The 20,026-nt window shown below is 45.9% G+C and overlaps 1 protein-coding gene across 1 annotated transcript in view; it reads right to left on the bottom strand.

Annotated features, from left to right (window-relative positions):
• Nucleotides 1-863: 863 nt before the first annotated feature.
• Nucleotides 864-20,026, bottom strand: part of LOC146202546 (uncharacterized) — a 215,239-nt gene continuing 196,076 nt past the window's right edge. Inside the window, exons 8-10 of the mRNA XM_084588222.1 lie at nt 12,391-12,439; nt 12,216-12,316; nt 864-2,367 (exon numbers count right to left, since the gene is read on the bottom strand). Of these exons, the coding sequence (XP_084444348.1) occupies nt 2,218-2,367; nt 12,216-12,316; nt 12,391-12,439 (300 nt within the window). The 3' untranslated portion in view covers nt 864-2,217. The remainder of the gene's footprint in view (nt 2,368-12,215; nt 12,317-12,390; nt 12,440-20,026) is intronic.

Below are 20,026 nucleotides of genomic sequence, written 5' to 3'. Positions count from 1 at the left end.
CTGGGAACCATTACCAGACACCACAAAGATAGCTCGAGACAAAAGCAATTTGCTCTGAATAGCTACTCTCATCCACAAACTAATTCCAAGAATTCAGAGCCACCTGAGCTAGCCAATGCAAACACCAGAGCTGTGGAAACACTAGCTAAGTGTTAACGCTATTGAAGGGACAGAACACTGGTCAAAGCATGTCGTGAGATTATGGCACCAATGAAAAAGGTCTTTGCTCATATAGTACAGATCAAGCACTACAAAATCAAAGAAAATATACAATTTTAATTTGCCACTGAAAATCGCTTAAAAGCAACTCAGGCACCATGTTGAAGAGAAACCCCGTTACTATCACTGCAAAACCTCAAGTGACCACATCTCAAGGAAATATCGCTGAGTTTGCACAGTGCTCTTTTCTTCTAGGAGTGCTTGTCATATCTTATTATATACTGCGCGCTCTCTCCAGTGTGCCCTTGAATAAAAACAACCCTTCGTTTCGCATCACATGCAGCATGCTTTCAGCTTTTTCCACCACATGGCGCCAATGTTTTTAATTTCATGGATGAAGCAGTGATAGTGCCCACTAAATCTTTTGTCGACCAGCCTTGTGTGTGGAAACTGAAAAGGACACTACTCTACACTAAAAATATCCAACTACTGTCTGACGAATGAAATTTATATTTGTTTCCGGTACGTTGTTTTTGTCAACCACCAGCTGTCATTGCAGTCACTGCTCATGACTTCCAGCACTAGGCTACATAAAAATGGGCGTATACACTGATCAAGAAATTCTTGGCAAAAATATTTTACAGCATTTCTACCAAAACTGCTATGAAATAGAACACTTTGGACACCAATCTTTCCATTGTGCCAAAAAAAAAAAAAAAATTGATGCCGAAATTCAGTAAATCTGTCCCTTTAACGTAAAATGATGATAAAAAAGTCAATACAGCATAACTTCCCATCTTTCTCCACTCAATAACAATTATTACGTACCAACTAGCCCAATGACATTAATGTACCAGTTATGTCATATTAGCAGAACTGTATAACCTGTCTTCTCTGGTAGCTCCCTGAAACCTACTATAATGTATATTACCACTCGCATCGACAGTAAACAGAAATAAATAAAACACAGCCAGTCAGTAGAAGGATTTTTCAAGACCACCTAAACTTCTTCTGCCCAATCAACAATGGAAAGATGCCAAGCCAATTCTCAACTTGCAACCGACTAGTGTTAAAATCGTCTTTACCCATTAGCTGAAATTCACAATTTAAGCTCAAAGCATACTTTTACATTTCAGAGAGGTCTTCTCTTCTGGCATCTTACTCAAAGCAAAAGTATGCTCAACAGAATGAAAATACACTGCTAAATGCAATACCAAAGGCCACTTTAAGACAGGTTTGCAATAAGAACTACAGGACATTAGTGCGGGTCAATTCCAAGAAGGATAACTACTGCAAAAGGCCTCCCTGTTGAGCAAGACATTCAGAGTATGGTTTGCACTGTGCAACACAGCAAAAACTTTGCATCTTTCTTTTATTTGAACAGAATAAAAAGAGGCAGCACATACAGCACTTGTTCAGAACATTTCTCTGCAAGCAAAGGTCAATATATGAAGGTCAATACAAGATGCTACAGCCCTTACAGCGCAACGAAACATCAAGACAGAAAACACTTAGGTCAGTACCTCAGACCTAAAACACAAAGGAGAAACAATGGGGCCCAAATAAATGCAGCTGAGGAGCCTGCTAACTTTCACCAAAGGAACAAATTTCCAACATACACATAAACTTGCTGCAGCACAAAGGCATAGCTTTGAAAAAGAAAACAAAACTTTGTTCATTTGATCGTCACCTTTCAAGCACGGTTACGGGAGAAAACCGTAGCAAGGAAGAAAGGTGGATCACTCCAGACAGGTACATAAATATAGAGAACTGGAATGAGTATGGAATAAAGAAGCAGACCAGCTGCTCACAGCTTTATCTGTGTACAAAACTGTGAAAGTCGCCTTCGCTTCAGCGACACAGACAGAATACCTGAAGCTCATACTATTGCCAACAAGGGCTCCAGACGGGGGTGCACCTGTCACCATAGCTGAAAGAACCTGGTAGTGGCATCCATCACTGGGCACTCTGCCAGCAAACATACCGCAGCAGAAAGTTCAACCTGATGACTGCAAGCAGAGGTCACGGTACACTTGGAAAGTCCCACCGAGTGTGCGTTCAGTGGTAGAAGTCTTTCGGCACCAAGCAAGCCACTCCGGCTTCTTTTCTCAAAAGCTCGTCGGTCTCTTGGTATGTAGTGCCTTGGTTGGCCATAACTACTCTGATGATATATTCTGGCATGAGGACTTGGTTAATAATGTCACCGTTCTGCAAAGAAGGAAAAAAAAAAGTGCGGGGGGGACAGAGAGAGACAGAGGTCAAGATACTATTAACAAAACCTCCATTCTCCTCATATACAGTGTGTACAGGTCAAAGCTATATGAAAAAGAACACATTTTCATATAAGCGAGTTTCATGCAGCCACGCTCCCGAAGAACGAGACCGAAGCTAACTTTTTGCTTTAATGCGAGAGCATTACAGGGGCCATGTCAAGCAGTGTGCATCGAAAGATGTCGCTGAAGGAAAGCAGGATTGCACAGTGTGGAAAGAAGTAATGAAGAGTGGAAAGGGTGGAGGGCAGCTGATGAGGAAAATAAAAAGAGGAAACTGAAGAGTTAAGTTGGATTTGAGGAAAGTGGCAAGAAGGAAAGCTAAATGTGCAGACCAGAGGACGCAAGAGTCTGCACCACTTCTGGTACGAGAAAGAGAGGGAACATGACATGAAGGAGCTGCCACGTCGAATGCACGTCTGCCAGTGTGTGCATGGATAAAAGGATATATGTAGCTGGTTTGTCAGTGTCAAGATGAAAGCAGTTTATTCGACGAGTGACAAGGTAAGTAAGACTGAGAGTACACAGATTGTGTACGCTCATATCCAAAAACAAATGTTTATAATTTTAGTGAGGCATTTGCAATCGCCTAAAACAAACTGAAGTGCCATCTTGCAGCAAAATGCTGCCATTATCGTTGTAGTCCCCTAGTAACCACATCTTGGAGAAATATCTAATTTTATTAGGTATACATTTTTTCTTTCTTTTCATCGTTTGATGATGTTCTGCTTACACAGCTGTTTTAAACCTCATAATTAGAATAAAGCCTCCATGTTACATGTGGTATGATTAAAATACAAAGCAAGGTAGCATCAGAAACAACAAGCACCAGCAGTACCTCATGAGCAAATTGAGGTGAGTGGAGAGAAGTGCAAAGGTGTAAAATGTAAATAAAAAAACTTGGGCAAAATCAAAAAGAGGAAATTGCAGAGACATTTCTCAGTCGGAGGCTCTAGCTGAAGGGGGTGGAGGAGCAAAAGAAGCATTCAACACTTTGGTGAAACACATCTTCGATGCCCCTCCTCAAGCCCCTAAGCAGCATCAAATTAGTTTCAGAGGTTCCGTAGGAAAGCATCTAAACCAGATGCATCGTCTGCTCTTTGTGGCTTGTGCCACACAAAAGCTCCATTGGTTGATAGGGCTCCCAAGGCCTCCCAGTCTTATGCTGCTCCCCCATGAATGTAAGCCCAGCCTCACAGAGGGTACACCCATCTGCCCAGTACAACTTTCTGTACGATGCCATGTTGCCTGCATGCCCCATAAAAATACATGCTGACAACTATCACACTACTGCGGACATTACAGACACAGTTACGTTCCTTGGAAGCACCCTACGCACTACAAGGTAAGAAAATCTTGCAACACTGTTGGCAACACCAAATATACAGTAAATGATCACTAATTCGAACTTCACGGGAGAAGAGAAATCTGAATTATCAAATGGCCTCAAAAAAAAAAAAAAGAAAAAGAAAATACAGATAACTTCCTGCATTACTGTAAACTTGTTTGGTGAATAATTGGGCAACAGTCGCCTACTTTTTTTGATGGAAATAGCACCACTATGATAATGTTTCGCATTCCCCTAAATGCTAAATGCAAAGCAGCACTCATCGAAAATGGTAAGGGACGGCCTCCCCGGAATCCTTCACGGTGCGATGCAATAGCGGTGGTGCCCACTTCTAAGCACAGGTGGGCAAATGCCCTCATTTTAGACTTTCCACCCTCGCCCTCAATTTACAATCGGTGGCCCTCCCTCAGAAAAATTTGTTGGTCCTCACTCACCCTGACAGTCATTTCGATGTCCCTCCCTCGCATTCAACTTCACAATTAGCAGTTTTATTATTCTCAATCTATTCCAAAGTTACTGAGTCAAAGTAGGCGCAAGCTGTTCAGTACGTGCGGTTTCGGCAGTGTCAAGCCGTGTTAATCATTTAAGCTTAGCAATCCCAATTTCTCGAAGCTAGCAATGGACTCAAAAAATGACGGCGGCTGCATTCATGCTGTAAATGATCACTGGCAAGAGCAGTCTGGTACTTGTTGCGACAGTGGCCGAGATGCACTGTGCGTAGAAAAAACTATGAGCTGTGAAAAGTTAAAAAATGTTTTTTTTTAAATTCTGACAGCTCCCTAAGCAGCCAATCCGCCTTTTGCGCGAGGATGTGGCGCCATCATGCGGGAGCGGGCGGGAAACACATTGAGCGGCAGTGTAGCAGACGACGCAAAAGCGCACCATACGAAATGGCCATGCCAACGCTAGTAGAAAATGAAAGCTTCCCCCCTTTTTTGGCCTCGGAGCGGAAAGTAGTGACAGTGATTGCAGCATATCATGTTCACGCAGTATGGGGGAAGGTAGAGCGTTTTCACAATCCACTCATAACGCACGTACGCATATACTATCTTCGTATTGTAAGAGCGTGTAGCGCGGGCCGTGTTCGACGTGACAGAATGAGACGCTCTCAGCGTGCAGGTTTTCGGCAGACAGGAGAGCGTGGGGGCAGAGAGAGAGAGAGAGAGAGAGAGGGATCTCAAAGGACAAAGCAACCAGGGATTTGTTGATGCTGCAGAGCTAGGTGGAATCGTCTCCTGTGACTTTGAGCGGCGCATATGCGCGGGCATGGTGCAACGAGCGTCGCTTCCTCCTCGCGTCGTCTACAACCGTGCAGCCATAGGATTTCATCCACGAAGATCGGCAGAGAGGCACATATACACACCCCGTGAAAAGGGCATTGCCCCGGCCGGAATGCACACCTGCAGGAAACGCGCTGCATTTTTCTGGCAATGGATGATTCAGAGCTGTAGCCGGTTTCTGGCCTCAGGAGTCAGAACGGATGTGGTCGCAGTGGTGAAAAGGTTCTCGGTGCGCAGAGAATGGTCATTCTGTTGTGAAAGGATCTCCAACGTTCATTTCTGCCTCCGCCGCGATTTCTGCGGAATCAACAACTTGGTGACACATGTGAATCTCCTACATATCGGATGCGTATCTCGGTCAGGAACCAACCCTGTTCTATGTCCAGAGCGATCCACTCTGCAAGTGAACGAGCATGAACCCTCCAGGAGACTCATTTATTGTGCCGGGCGGTTTCCTTGCCGTTGCAAACGGTTGGACGTAGACGACGATTATCAAGCTCCCTAACGAAGTGCATCTGATTACGTACACCAAAGGAACAAAATCCGGATGCTTTGGCGTGCACGAAGGCGAGCCTTTAATTTAAAAAAAAAAATACTGTGCGTTGTGCAAGAGTGTCAAGTGCGTCATATGCTCCGAGCGGCAAAAACACAGATACTACAGGTATGTATGGATCTAAACGAAATATGCATGATGAAAAGTACCTACTGGAGTTTTCACCCAGGCTGTAGCGCACCAGGGATAGCTGCAATGAGGATTGTTTCGGTGCGTGATTGCTTTAGTTGCGGCGGGGCCTGAAGGCAATGTATTTTGTCCTTTCTTTTCTTTATGTGCGAAAGGGCTAGGTAGCTTAGATATCACAGGCGGCTCTGTGCGCTAGGCCGTAATATTTAGCATGTTTTATTGTGACTGCCTAACAAAAAAAAAAAATACGCCGTTTTAATGCACTGCCGTTCGCGAGCCTCATGACCAGCTCAACCACTCGGCTCGCGAACGGCGGTGCATAACAAACGCCCAAATTTTCTTTTCTTTTTAGTCAGGCGGCAGTCGCGATAAAACATGCTAAATATTACGGTCTAGCGCACACAGCCACCTGTGATATCTGCGCTACCCGGCCCCTTCGCACATAAAGAAAACAAATTACAAAATACATCGCCATCAGAAGTGCCGAACAAATGCTCATTGAGGCTATCACTGGTGGGTTACAGGCTTGGTGCAAACTCCGGTAGATACTTTTCATTATGCACATTTCCTTTAGATGCATACATACCTGTAACGAAGTGTTTTTCGCACAGTCGAGAGTACGCAGTAGGTAGCTAAGGTCGGCCATTCAGATCTTGACGCTTGGTGGCCCTAATTGTAGCTTCACGTCGTTGTTGGCCGCAGCTCGGCAAAGGAAACCTGAAAAACCACGTCTTGCATCTTGGCGCGCTTAGAGAGTGGCAACCGTACGCGGCAGATGTGGTTGGCATCTCTTTGCCAAGCCTGTGATGGCCACCGTGCCGTCAGCCCCCGTGCACTGGCGGCGCCGAGAAACGCCGTTGACGCCGCTCAATGTGTTTCCATCGGTCGCCGCTACGACTTCGCGCATGCGCAGAAAACTCGTGCAAAAGGCGGATTGACGGCGAGACTGCCAGGAAGAAGGAAAATAGCCACTGCCATAACTAACCAGATAAACCTGCCCACCGGTTAACGCTCCATACGTTTGAAGGGGTAAAGCAACGAAATACCGCACACTACATTTGCAAGGAAACTCGAACTACTACAGCCGCAGATGGAAGGCACGGGGTGTACATGGCATATTCGACAACAGAATAGTGCACAGTAACTCAAGTAACAGCAAAGCACTATTACATAGAGGCGCAAATTTCATGGGCTTTGCATAATGTGTGCGCATGTGTGGAAAAGAGGAAGGGGGGGACAAAGCTTGTGAGCATAGGGCATACACTTTGTGGGATTCGGGCTTGCTGCGGCTGCCCTTTGCGCGGCAGCCTCCCGCTTCTCTGTGGTTCTCCTCTTTCCCTTTCTCCCGCCTGAGGCGGCGGGGAGATGTCCGGACGACTTGTCACTGTCGCTCGGCCACAGCTCCGCCCTGGCGTCCCAGTGGCTGTTCTCATTGGCGCCTTTTGGCGGGAACACGGCCGCGCTCGCGCGACCGTCCGAGCGGAACTCAGAGAGAGACCCCTCCGAGACATCACAAGGTGCGTACGCTACTGTTCTTGTCTGCTGGCCTTTGTCCACACAGACCAGTGTGTACTCGAGTTCGTCTGCTCCGACCTGAGAGCGAAGCTCGAGCCTGTCGATCGTGATCCAACGATCCGCGACAGGCGTACCTTGCGGTGGTTGCCCACTCTCTCTCAAAGGAACCCTCTGGTCACTACGAGAGAGAGATCACAGCATGCCCTTGCGTGCTTGCGGCGCGCACGAGAGCCTTGCTCCTCGCGCGCTTCCAGAACACGGTGACTGAGTATGTGTGTGTATGTGCGTTTGTATATATGTGTATGTGCATGTGTGTGTGTATGTGTGTGCCGCTGGAGGATGGCGTTTCAATAAACGTCTCCTTTGTGAACTTGGAGGCTTGTGTCCTTGAAGCTAAGTGCTTTCCTCCCAGTGAGGTTGAGTGCGCGCTGCGGTGTTTCAGTGTGCACGTGGTGACGGCTGATCGGGGCTTCGGCTCGCGCGACACTCGAACCCGCGGTGGTTGGTGGCCTATGCCCACGTAAGAAACCACAACTTCAATTTCAGCTGTACATGTGGCGTCATCTGCGAGAGACCACATAAAAAAAGGCCGTCGTTTTGACACGCCTCCTTCGGTAAGACCAAAGCTGTGCTCCGGTCACATCCCGACCTCCCACCGGAAGAGCTCTGGGCATCTCGCCAAACAAACCATGATCCTATATAGCTTGGACGCAGGAACCTCCATCAATCTTTCTTGCACTTTATTAGAATGGCCAACCTTTTTTATTTCGTTTATTACCCATCAGCGCAAGGCTGCCCGAAATAATTTTTCTCGTTCCTATGAGAGTTATACGAGACAATGCTTAACCAGAGCAGCATGAGCAGTATGATGTGTAAGGTGAACAGACCAGCATTTTGTGCACAAGGTTTCATTGCTCACTGCGCTGAGCTTAAATCAATGTTCACATATGAAGAGAAAGCAGCGCTATGAACGGGGAAAGAAAAGCAACACATGCGCCAACTAACCCTGAACAGAGCTAGAAACTGGATTGCACGCATTGTCAAGACACGAGCAGTAGAAGAACGAAACTCGCATCCAACCTGCACGACTTCGTACACATCTTTCACTTGCACTTTGTGTTTTCAGAAATTATCCGTGGACGCTGCCGCACTGAAAACTTATTCACACACACTGTACATGTGTAGAATTTACAAGTGCGCAGTAAAACGTTGTTTTCAAAATATGCGTCAACATCTTGAGTGCTTCGATCGAAAGCTACACAGCAACACAAACTGAAGACCTTGCCCAGCCACACTTGCCGTTCGCTGATTTTTTATTTTGAAACTGGGTTCATGGAGGACCCTTCGTTTAGACAAAACGAGTGGGAAGGAAATGAACAGCAGTAAACGTGGGTATACCTTTCTCAAAGCAATGCTGCCAAATGGACCCATCTCTCCAGCCTCAGGGAGATCCGATAAGATCATCGTTACTTAGAGTATATGGTCTGCTCGCCGCACGGTAGAGTTTTTTTTCAAACAGCTTCCCTAATGACAGCTGCCCTCAGTGCTTGCTATGGGAGGAGTCTAGTATGTCGTCGGCGCATTTCTGTCTGTCCTTCACGCGTCGTCTTGCCTAGCGCTGTTTTACTCGATTCTCCAGTGTACACCTGCTCGCTTGGTGATTTATTTATCGCCTCCCATTCAGAGTGGCATACCGCTAGTGCGCCGAGTTAGTCTTGGAACGAAACGCCGCCAGCCAAAGATGTGGTGCGTGCAGCTGAGATGTGCAACGGCCACAGCCAACACTGCACCCCGCCGAACGAAGCACACTCCCGTCTTAGTACGAGTGGTGGCTTTGGTTGCTTCGTATTTAGTTTCTTTAGCAATACACAAGGTGCATGCGTGTGTTTGGTGCAAGGCAGAAAACCGGACGCTATTTCAAAGCAGGCATCTATCTCGCTACTCATTGTGCTGTCTCACAAGAGAAGTGAAAAACCGCTTGGACACAAAACATGGGAAATCCAACAAAGAGAGGAAGCCTCTTTCCCTCCATAGAAACGACTAAGAGGAACCAGGTGTTCAAAACACAATGCTGTCATAATTTCAACCTGCCAGCTAGAGATCAGACATCACGGAATTGTGTTTAATTTAACCTCAAGTCTCTGCTTTCTTAATACTGAGTCAGCCTTACACTAAGAGCGAGGCGTTGAAGTTTTACGCGTCCAAGGGTCGGTACCACACGAACCTTTCAAGAAAAAGTAAAACTTGTTGCTATAGAAACTATTGAAAGAAGAGGCTGTTGCATGCCGCATATATATTTAATGCATGATATATACGAAGATTTTGCCAGTTCACAACAAAGCGAAAAGTGGTAAAAGAAATACTAAAATTCTGCTTATGTCTGCAAACCCATGACAAAGATTGCATCGAATGTTGTGAACAGTCATTTATTTTACAGCTTTTTATCAGCCCAAGTGCATTGCTGTTTATTTTTCACTGGTTTTGCAGTGAACTCTGATTTACGCAACTTATGTAAATTATATATAACACTTTGCTGCCCAGGCAGTCACGAAACCTCTTAGGCATACCAGCAAAACATGTACTACAACACTGTGAATAAATTTTGCTTTGATTTTGCCACTGAAGTTCAATTTATTCGTCGTCAACTACTCATGCAGGCTAGCTAGTCCAGACAAGGGAGGGGAAAAAAGAAAAACGAAAAAGAAAACCAGATATTACCCGCCTACGTCTTTTGAGTTCAGCGTTCCTTCTGTGCATCCTCTGTCTTTTGGACAAGTTCATTTGTTTTATTTGCGCACTTTTTTTGCTGAGCTCGCTGTCTTCATTGTTCCCCTGAGTGGCCATTCCTATCTTGTTCAGTGATATCGCTCTCTGAGACTCCCGGCAGCTCCCTGTTGGGTCGGTGATTATTTTTGTAGCTTTCGCTTTCGTTCTTGCTCCTTCATCAACCCAAGCCCAGTGGAGGAGAAAGTGCACTCGTCACCTGCACCTTTCGTGTTCACCACATACATTTTGTTACTACAGAAACTACGCCTCTCGTGGAGCATTAGCTCTCGCCCTCAAGCTCTGTATTTTTCCCTCCCTCGCCCTCATCTGACCACCTCTGCCCTCCCTCACCTTACCCTAGCAAATTTTTCACCGCTTATCCTTTTTCACCCTAACCCCACAGAGTCAAATCCTCATAAGGTGAGGGTGAGGACGCCCTCATGATGGTTCATCCTTGTGAGGATGCCCATGTCTGCACCTAAGCAGCCTGTGTCGCGACTCACGAATGAGGCACGACATGCTGAACGAAAATTGAAGAATGCACGTTTTCGGAGCAGTGGAAGAACCACAAATGATGGAAGCGCGGAAAACGTACAGTACCGCGAACAGGCTTTCAAAACACCGTGCAACTACGATAAATTAGCTGGCTGATGTGCGGCCGATAGCCGCCATTTACACTGCCCTGGACTTGGAGCATTGATAATAAACATTTTTCACCATCTCAACTGCCGTTGCCGTGGGCTGGCGCGAACAGTGTGAAGCTCATATAAAACTGAAACAAACCGAGTAAGAGATGAGGCCGTTTTTGTTTCATCACATTTGCTGTTGTGCGCATTCCAGAGGTGCATACTCAGCTTCACAACATGGAGTTCAGGTTGAGGAGCGCTATTTTCACAACCAAGCTTTCAATGGCAATCACACTTTGACGTGGCCTAACTGATGCGAGACCCGTACTGCCTGCCTGACGACACAGGCTTACAGTAGCACTGGCTACGACCATGCCATCAGTCTAAGACTTATCTGTATTTCTGAATTACCAGTGGTCAAATTCACCAGCACTGAGTTGCAGGTCTCAGAGGTCACGCAGAACGGAGAGCAGGCAGCCGCGGCCGCCAACCTCTACGTCACCGCTGGCGACCGTGTTGGTCATGGTAGCGGTTTGGCTTTACCCATTCTTGCATGTTTTCACCTGGCTTTACCTTCGCCTCCATTTTGGAGGCGCACAGCTTCGTAACTGTGCCACACTATCGCAGGGCATTTCTTTGGCCATGTGCTGGGCTCCAGGCCGCCCAGCCACGGCAGCACGCAGCTCGAATCATCCGTGGCAGAACAGACTCACGTTCAAATTAAGGGGCTCTTTCTACAGACTTCTATACAGTTTGCCCAGCTAAGCAACAGAGTTCAAATTAGCGAAAAATTCAAATTATCGAGGTTTGAATTAGTAACCTTTCATTGTATAAGGTGAATAGCGATTGACAACTTACTACCATATTTTATGTCGCTAGAAGCACATCACATAAGGAGAATAACGCATCAAGCTCGCTTCGTATACTTGGTGTGAGATCAGGCGAGCTAGCATTCATGGAATTAATCCTGCGTGTCAAGCTCACAATCTTGGAAGAGCTCATTCTTTTCAACTTCAGTGAGTGCCAAAAAAAATTTGTTGCAAGCCATGATAGCTAACCGCTGTTTCTCAGAGACTAAACGAACCACATGAAAAAAAAAAAATGTCATTTTAATAAAGTATTCCAATGGCTTCCTCCTGCTGTTCTCCTTGCATGCCTCCTACATTCCTCTCATTGTGACCTCCCTCCCATATAGGCTTCTTCGTTTTTCATTACATATGAGTTCTCCATGCAACTATATATTTACACCACGAAACTGCACCCTGCCCAACTAAATGCAACGTCAATGCGTGTGCTGTGCTACGAGCAAAATTTTCAAAACTAGGAACGCAACAGGAGTCGCTAAAACGCAGCCAAATACAAATTTTTACTGAGAAGGATCCAGAAGACAAATGCAGACAGCTACACCATTTGAATGAGACTCGGTAAAGTGGAAGGATCGCAGAGATAATTTTCGGACACCCATAAAGGCACCAAAGACCAACTTGACATTTTTGTCACTTCTGCCCAACCACAGCTACATCACGCCTAAGAAATAAGTGTTCTCAAGACATATTAAGCGCCACTCACCAGATCCTCTCGAGTGCCAAACCTGTTCACAAAAAGTTCAACCAGAAGATCATGCTGCCTAGTAGTGAACCTGTGGATGAAGACCTGGTGGGTCAGCGCTCCTGCACAAAGATGCCAAGCCATTAGAAATCCATGTAGCAAGAAGACAGTGCACAGCAGAAGAATAATGCCTTACTTTTTTTCCAGCCGCCTCTCATGTAAACTTGCAACCTCCAGCTCCTCACCTGCCACAACGGAAGAAAATATGAGCACTTGCATACATGTAGCCAACACCTCTCATCATAAGCCAGATAAAAGTTCTCAGCAATTCAAAAGCCTCTTCCAGTGATCTCCAATTGCCAGTATCTTCTAGCTATGGCCACTTAACAAGTGAAGCTTCATCACCTCACCTGCTTTCTGCTGGCCTTCCCTCTGTTTCTGCTCAGTCATCCTGAGAGACCACTAGTTTTGCAGGCACAAAAGACCCTGCTCTAAATTTCAGGTGAAGTGTCACCACTTTGCCCATTTATCCTCCAAGTACTCGGATCTCTTTCTTCCACTTAGCTCTTCTGCAGCCAACGTCCTCTGCCTTGCGTTTTCTTTCCATTACATGCTGCATTTCCCAATGCTATATCAATGCTAAAGCAATTGCAATGATGTTTCCAGACAATGCTTATTTCAAAGCCTTGCAAATTACACATTATTTTAGAGCCAAACATTTTCCCAGATGCACTGTAAGCTAGCATGAGTTAGTGAGAACATATTTTTTTATGGTGTAAATCTGTGCAGTACATTTGACTTCAGGTAACTTCATTCGGACACCTTCAGTCTAACTTAAACTGCAATGAAAGTTTTCACCTCATGCTCTCATAAAAATACAGTCTAGTCCGGTTACACCGAAGCTATTTATAGCGAAAGAGTGGTTATCGCATAAGAGTTTCAACTTCCCACTCAATTTTTGCATTTTCAATGCAGTTTTGGTCTGGTTTTAACGAACTAACTACAAGCGCCTTAGTGGATACAGCGAAGATTTTGTAGCAGATGAAAAATAATCAACCAATTAGAACATTTCAAGGCAAAAGCCTTTAATGCCTCATCACTGTCGACAGAAGGTTGTCAGCAGAGGTGTCACGTTTTTAAGAGCGTTAAAAATAAATTAATAAATCAAATTAATCAAAAATAAATTAATAAATAAATTAATAAAATAAATCAAACCTCCATCCCTTGGACCCCAGCCAGCTTGGATCCCTGCGCTTTACCAACTGCGGCATGTTCCGGATCGTGAAACGCTGTTCATAATTCCCCTTGTCTACCGTGAGAATGATAGCAGGATTACAGGAGTGACAGATACTGTGCCTTTAATTTCCTGTAAACAAATTACAGGATGCCAGTGAATTTTGATGCATTCAATGAGATGCTGTTTGTGTTTGACAATGAGCGAGGTGTATCGTCATGACAGGTCATGACATCACCAGGCGATTCATGCATATATGAAGCTGACCCCGCCGGGCGTCCGATCCAGGCGTCCATGTGGCACCTTTCATTTGGCGCTTCCTCGAACGCCACACCACACAGCAAACAGAAGCAGACCCAGATGTCTAGGAGGCGTTAGTACAGCAGGCATCAGCGGCGTTTGAAATTGATTTACACGATAGAAAAGGCGCAGTATCTGCCATATATCTCCGCGGACACACGTACCACACCGCAAAGGAAGGGAGGAAGGTGGGAGAGAAAGAAGAGAGGGAGATAGAAGTGCCGTAGTAGAGAGCTACGCTCCACCGCGCTATAATGGCTTTCGCCTCATGTCACTTTAATGGTCCAAAGTGCCGTCTAGAATATTTTTACGCCTTACTGACAAATTTCTGCAGGAAAATAAAAGCAAAATCAGGCTGATGGCCGCATGTGCAGCAGTGTCGTCTGCACACTCACAAAGTGAAAGGTTGTTTCACTGCATGGTTTGGTTTGCCGCCCCTGTTGATCGATTTCTCGGCTTCGTCAATTTGAATTCTTATAGAGGAGGCAATGGCAGAGTCTTGATAGCTGATCTATAGTGGCCGACACTCTATGAATGTTCCTCAGAAGTTCGGAGCAAAAATTGGCATCTATCTTTCATACACTCCAGGAACCATGAAAATGTCCGAAAAATCAAATTTTATAGAAAAAAAATCACTTTACATAAACTTCAGATTGCCACACTGTGGAGGAAGAGGGTCAGCAGTTTTGTGGATGCTTGATTGACTTGCCATAAAAACTACCGGCTGCAAATGGCGTTCAATAGCTATACTGCCATCGACACATGGTGGGCTAACAGCGGGCTTAGACGAAGTGCAGATGCGAATCCCTCGCTGAACCCCCACACTTTGAGGATGCTTGGCCGGTCCTCACATACCATGCAGTGAAGCATTCTCAAAACGAGCTGTTCTGCGAGAGGGAACCTGCTACTGCGTTGCACTGTGATCAGGACCACGGAGGCATTCGCACTTTTCGAGCATATCTTTGACAACAGTGTGCTCGTAGCTAAGCACTTGCAGAAACTGCAAAAAATCATCATTGTCACACAATTTTCACCTCAAATGTATAGTGTTGATTAGATAAAATATTACTGCGATGCAAATGGTTTTTGGCAGTTCTTTAGGGCCATTCGATAATTTGAACATATTTCCTAGTGCCTTTAAGGCTGAATTGATGCGATTTTTCTGCACTCGGAAAGAAAGGATTTGACACAGGCGAGTTCCACAAACTTTGACTAGTGCATTTGGCAGCAGACAATGCCCGAAAACTGTACGAGCTCGCAACCGCACATGCGTACTGCACAAACCCACGAAGAGTATTAGTATTAAGGAGAGTATGTAACAGGCTCCTTTCTAGCATGAATTTTGCGTTAGTCAATCCCATTTTCAACACCTTCAAGTCTTAACTAATGACGTTCCACTATACATATCATATGGAGGCTTGGCTTTTACAAGAAAGCAAAAAGATTAAACAGTCTCTAGCTCAACAGTGGAGACCGGACATGAAATTCGGAGGTCATGGGTATTTATCTGCCAGTGGCATGTGGAAGTTTTTTCTTCTCTTTATAATAAAGCTAAACCCTGTCCTAAGAGGCATGGATGTAACAGACAATTGGATATAAGAGACACTGTTCACCCAAATGATTGGCCACGCTATTACTTGCATCATTCGTTAGAACTGATGCTTGGGCGAGTTGGTATGTCATTTTGAAGAATAAACAGTATGTCGGCCAGACGGGCAGATGCCTTAACAAGCGCCTAAGAGAATACAATAACAATGTTTTTAACTCCATTAAAGGGCATCTCGGCATCCATTGCAGAGATTGTAAAAGCAAAGACTGCCAGCCATATTTCCAAAAAAAACAAAAGTATTAAATAGGCATCGGGACATGTTAACCCGTGAAATCATTATTGTAGCCACACAAATTGCTTGATCAAATGCATCCTGTGTCAGCAGCCCATCCTTGACGTTGTCAGCCAAGAAATTGAGATATCTAGCTACAGGGAAGTGACGTGGTGGTGTTTTCCAGTGCATAATCAAATGTGTATCGCTTCTGTGTTTTCGCTTGTTTGCAGCCTGATATACATATTACCACGTTCCGAGCAATAAACATCAGTTGAAAGTCAGTGCCTGTCCGTGTATGTATTCCTTCCGTCCTTGTCCAAGTCTCGCTATTCTTCTTCAAAAAGACGCATGACGCAATATTGGACCTGTTTTTTAACAGACACTGAATCTAGAAGACAACTGGTTATAAAGGACAAATAAGCCTTACAGTTTGGTACTCAATTTTGCTTGTAAACGACATTTTAACATTAGATGCAGCACCATCCATTGCTAGATTTAGCTACAGCCACAGTGAAAACACAAGAGCGACATACCTGCGCCATCATTATTATTTATAACTTCAGCAAAAAAAGAGCAGGTCAATCAGCAATGAAATGACCAAAAGAAGCACCTGCAGTAGGAATGCAACATAGCGAAAGTCCTCAGGCTTGCTGCAAAGAGCACAAGCGCGACTGCACATGCGAGCATCTACGCAAGAATATCGGGAGTGCGCATTGGGTTCTCCAATTAGTGGAGCTTCCTATCAATGATCACCATAGCTGTTGTGTCCACTAGTCTGAAGAATGCAGTGGAAATTGTATATTATGTTGCATTTCAGTGTGAGTGACAAATCTATCTGGTAAATGCAAAGAAAGCGTTCAGCTAGTCTCAGTGACATAAACAAGCCATTGTGCCTAGAAAGCGAGACATAGCCAAGCCAAGACCAAAGCAATTGTCATAAAAACAGAAGTGGGTCTGCTCTGGTGAAGACAAATAAACTGCTCTATTTGCTATTCAACCAGTTTCAACTCCACTCAGAAATACTTTGTTTGCTTTTCATTTATTTTTCAGTAGCGACACTCACAGACTTGTTACTCACCAGCCACGGTTATCCTTTCTCAAACATCCATAAATTTCAGAGTGATATTTCTGCTGGTGATGTTTTATAGTTTTCCCTACTTTTATGATTTCCTGGAACTTTTTTTACTTTAGTTCTAGTAGTGTTACTAATGTGTGCGCAAACTGATGCACAGTCACCCCGCCTCCAAGCACACGGATGTGCGGTCGCTCCAGCTGCAATACCTCCTTGCATGCGCGAGCCGGCCGCTTTGGATAGACAAGAAGGGATCCCCCTGCCCGCGACGACGACGTGCGGACCAACAAAACTCAAGTCTTACGTTTACTTGGAACTCTACAGTCTTTGGACCGTGAGCGCAACCAAGGCACGAGAAGCAATGCTTTCCTTACATGTTTTTTTCTTTCCCTCTCCCTCTCTTTTCTCTCTCAAAAGCACAATGAACGCAGTCTCTACCCAGCAATCGAATTGAGAGGTTCCTCGCTCACGGGGCTCCCACGCCCCAAACATAAAACCGGCGACGAGAAGCAGGATTTATAGCAGACACAGTTGAAAGTCAGACCATGGCTACTGGAGCGATACACGGTGCCATCGAGCTCTTTAACGACAAAAATTAGACTTCGTGGATGCAGTGTCTCACTTTCTACTTCGTTGCAAACGACGTCTCCAACAAAGTGAAGAAGCGCGCGCTCCTCCCGACTCTTTACAGGACCGAGACCTTTGATATCATCTGCGCGCTGGTTGCACCAAAGACTCCTGGAGAAGTCAGCTACTAAGACTTAGTCACTTCTCCAGAAGCACTTCGACCCTAGACCACCTGAGCTGTATAGCCGGTACGTCTTCCAGCAATGCGACCAACTCCTTGAAGAATCGATCAGCAACTACATCGCAGCCCTCAGAAGTTTAACAGCCCACTGCAACTTCGGAGTGATGACAACAACGTCTGCGAGATCGACTTCACCAGCAGAAGGACACACAACTGTTGCAACGAATCCCACCATGCTGCCCCAAGACATCATGCTTTGCGACAGATTCGCCAGCGGCATCCACGACGAGCACCTCCAACAGAGACTGTTCGCGGAGAAAGACTTGACATTTCAGCGCACTTTTGACCTGGCCGTCAGCAGAAAGTACGTCTCGAGGCAGTAGCAAGGACTCAAGGAAGCGACGAGCTCCGCAGAAGTCCACAAAACTTTGCAACCGAAAAAAGAGCACCAGAATTCACCGCAGCAACGACGCCGGTATCGATGTGACAGCTGGCATAAGGCTCATTCGTGCAAGTTCAGGACAACACAATGCTGTTTTTGTTCCAAGAAACGCCACATCGAGAAAGCTTGCATCTTCTGCAAGAACTAAGGGAGGCAAGCCTAACACAAGGCCAGAAACGCACAGTGTGAACGTTCAGTCCAGCAACGACAGTCCGCACAATGACACTCTGCACAGCGACCCGTGCCCCAAAACCCAGAATAAAATTCCTCGGTGATGTGAAAGTCGAGGGAAGACCACTAATATTCGAAGTTTATACGGGCGCCGGATGTCCTTTAATCAGCGAGGCTACTTGACGCCAAACATCGTAGTATCCACTGCGCCAGCCATCTTTTAGCGTATGATGGAGACAACACTGGCAGGAATTCCTGGGGTGAGTGTTTACCTTGACGACATTATTGTCAGTGGGAAGGGCACAAGAAAGCATGTGCAACGTCTAGACAAAATCCTGTCAAGGCTAACCAAGAAAGGCCTACGCCTCAAGCAAGAAAAATGCCTCTTCGGCATCAAGTCAGTCGAATTTCTCAGACATAAAATTGACGCATAAAGTGTTTATACCACTGAGAAAAAGGTCCACACACTATCTTCCAGGCTCCAAAGTCGACTGAAAAGACTTCTGTGCAGGCTTTCCTAGGGCTTTTGGCATTTTATGACCGGTTTCTAGAAAACGGAACTACAGTTGCCGGAGAGCAGTACGAGGTTCTGAAGAAAAACACACCCTGGACGTGGGAGAAAGAGCACCAAATTGCATCTGACGAATCAAGCGTTTGATTCGCTCTTTCACAGTGCTTGCGCATTACGATAAGACAAAGCCTTTACTTTTGTCAGTGGATGTGTCACCATATGGCGCACAGCAAGATTTTAGCCCAGAAAGATGCGTTCGGCTGAAAGGCCCCAATTGCGCTCGCGTCGCAAACTTTGGGAGCTGCAGAAAAAAAAAATACTCACAGCTAGACAAGGAGAGCCTCGCAGTAGTTTTGGGCGTGAGCCATTTTCACCAGTACATTGCTGACAGACACGTGACCGTGTCAATGGATCACCAGCCGTTCCTTGGTATCATGGGAAAAAGACAGTTACCACAGATACTCTCGCCTAGGATGGCCCGATGGTGTTTGAAATTGGCCACATACGATTATGATTCAGTGTACAGGCCTGAACGCCTGCTTCAAAATTCTGATGCAATTAGCAAGCTGCCGCTGCCCGCCCGAGTAGATGAGCCACACCCCCTTGCTGAAGTGCTCAAGCTGGCTTCCGCGCAGAGCATCAAACTTTCCACATCAACTCACAAAACTGAGCTAGGAAGATCCATTGCTGTCCCGCGTAACAAGAGCTGCGTCAAGTGCAGCGGTGATTTGCACAGATTTCCTGGGCAGTAGTTTTCTGCTTTTGCAAGGCTGGTACCTGTGCTCTCGCTACAGGAAGGTTGCCTTATTTACGGGGCCAGACTGGTTGTTCCAGCGGAAGCAAGAAAAGACTTAGTCAACTTGTCATATGCAGGCCACAGGGGTGTTTTGGCCATGAAAGCGTGCGCTCAAGGATATTTTTGGTGGCCTGGTGTTGAGAACAACACAAAGCGTAAAGTTAAAAATTGTGCAACTTGCTGCCAGCATCAAAGTATGCTGCGTAAAGCATCACCTCCTGATTGGAAGCGCACGACAGCTCTATGACACACAGTCCACGCAGACTTCGCTGGCCCAGTGGAGGGAAGGATGCCACTAATTGTTGTAGATGCGTACAGCAAGTGGCTCGAAATGCGCTACATGCGCAACATACAGTCACCGACTCTAATCGAGGAACTGGGTAGCCTGTTTGCAACTTTCGGCAATCCCGAAAGGCTGGTAACAAATAACGGCCCGCCCTTCGCTTCTTGAATGGGAAGATTTCTTAAAGAACGGTGTAATGCACATTACAAGTGCTGCCTATCCTCCGGCCATGAATGGGCAAACAGAGAGAATGGTATATGAGATTAAGGAAGCATTGGCCAAGGATCAGTCTGGAAGACTCGCGTGCAGGCTGGCTCGGTTTCTGCTCAAGCAGCGCACAACTGTTTCAGCAACAATGAGCACAACACCTGCCGCACTCATGTTCAAACACAAGCTCTTGACGGCTCTCATACGCATTCAGTCACGACCTGCTGAAAAGGTGACCTCGGACT

This window comes from Amblyomma maculatum, chromosome 1 (assembly GCF_055883805.1).
Source record: "Amblyomma maculatum isolate TAMU_Amacu chromosome 1, ASM5588380v1, whole genome shotgun sequence".
Classification (NCBI taxonomy): domain Eukaryota; kingdom Metazoa; phylum Arthropoda; class Arachnida; order Ixodida; family Ixodidae; genus Amblyomma; species Amblyomma maculatum.
The sequence above is the reverse complement of the archived record's forward strand: the minus strand, read 5'-3'. Positions and strand labels throughout refer to the sequence as shown.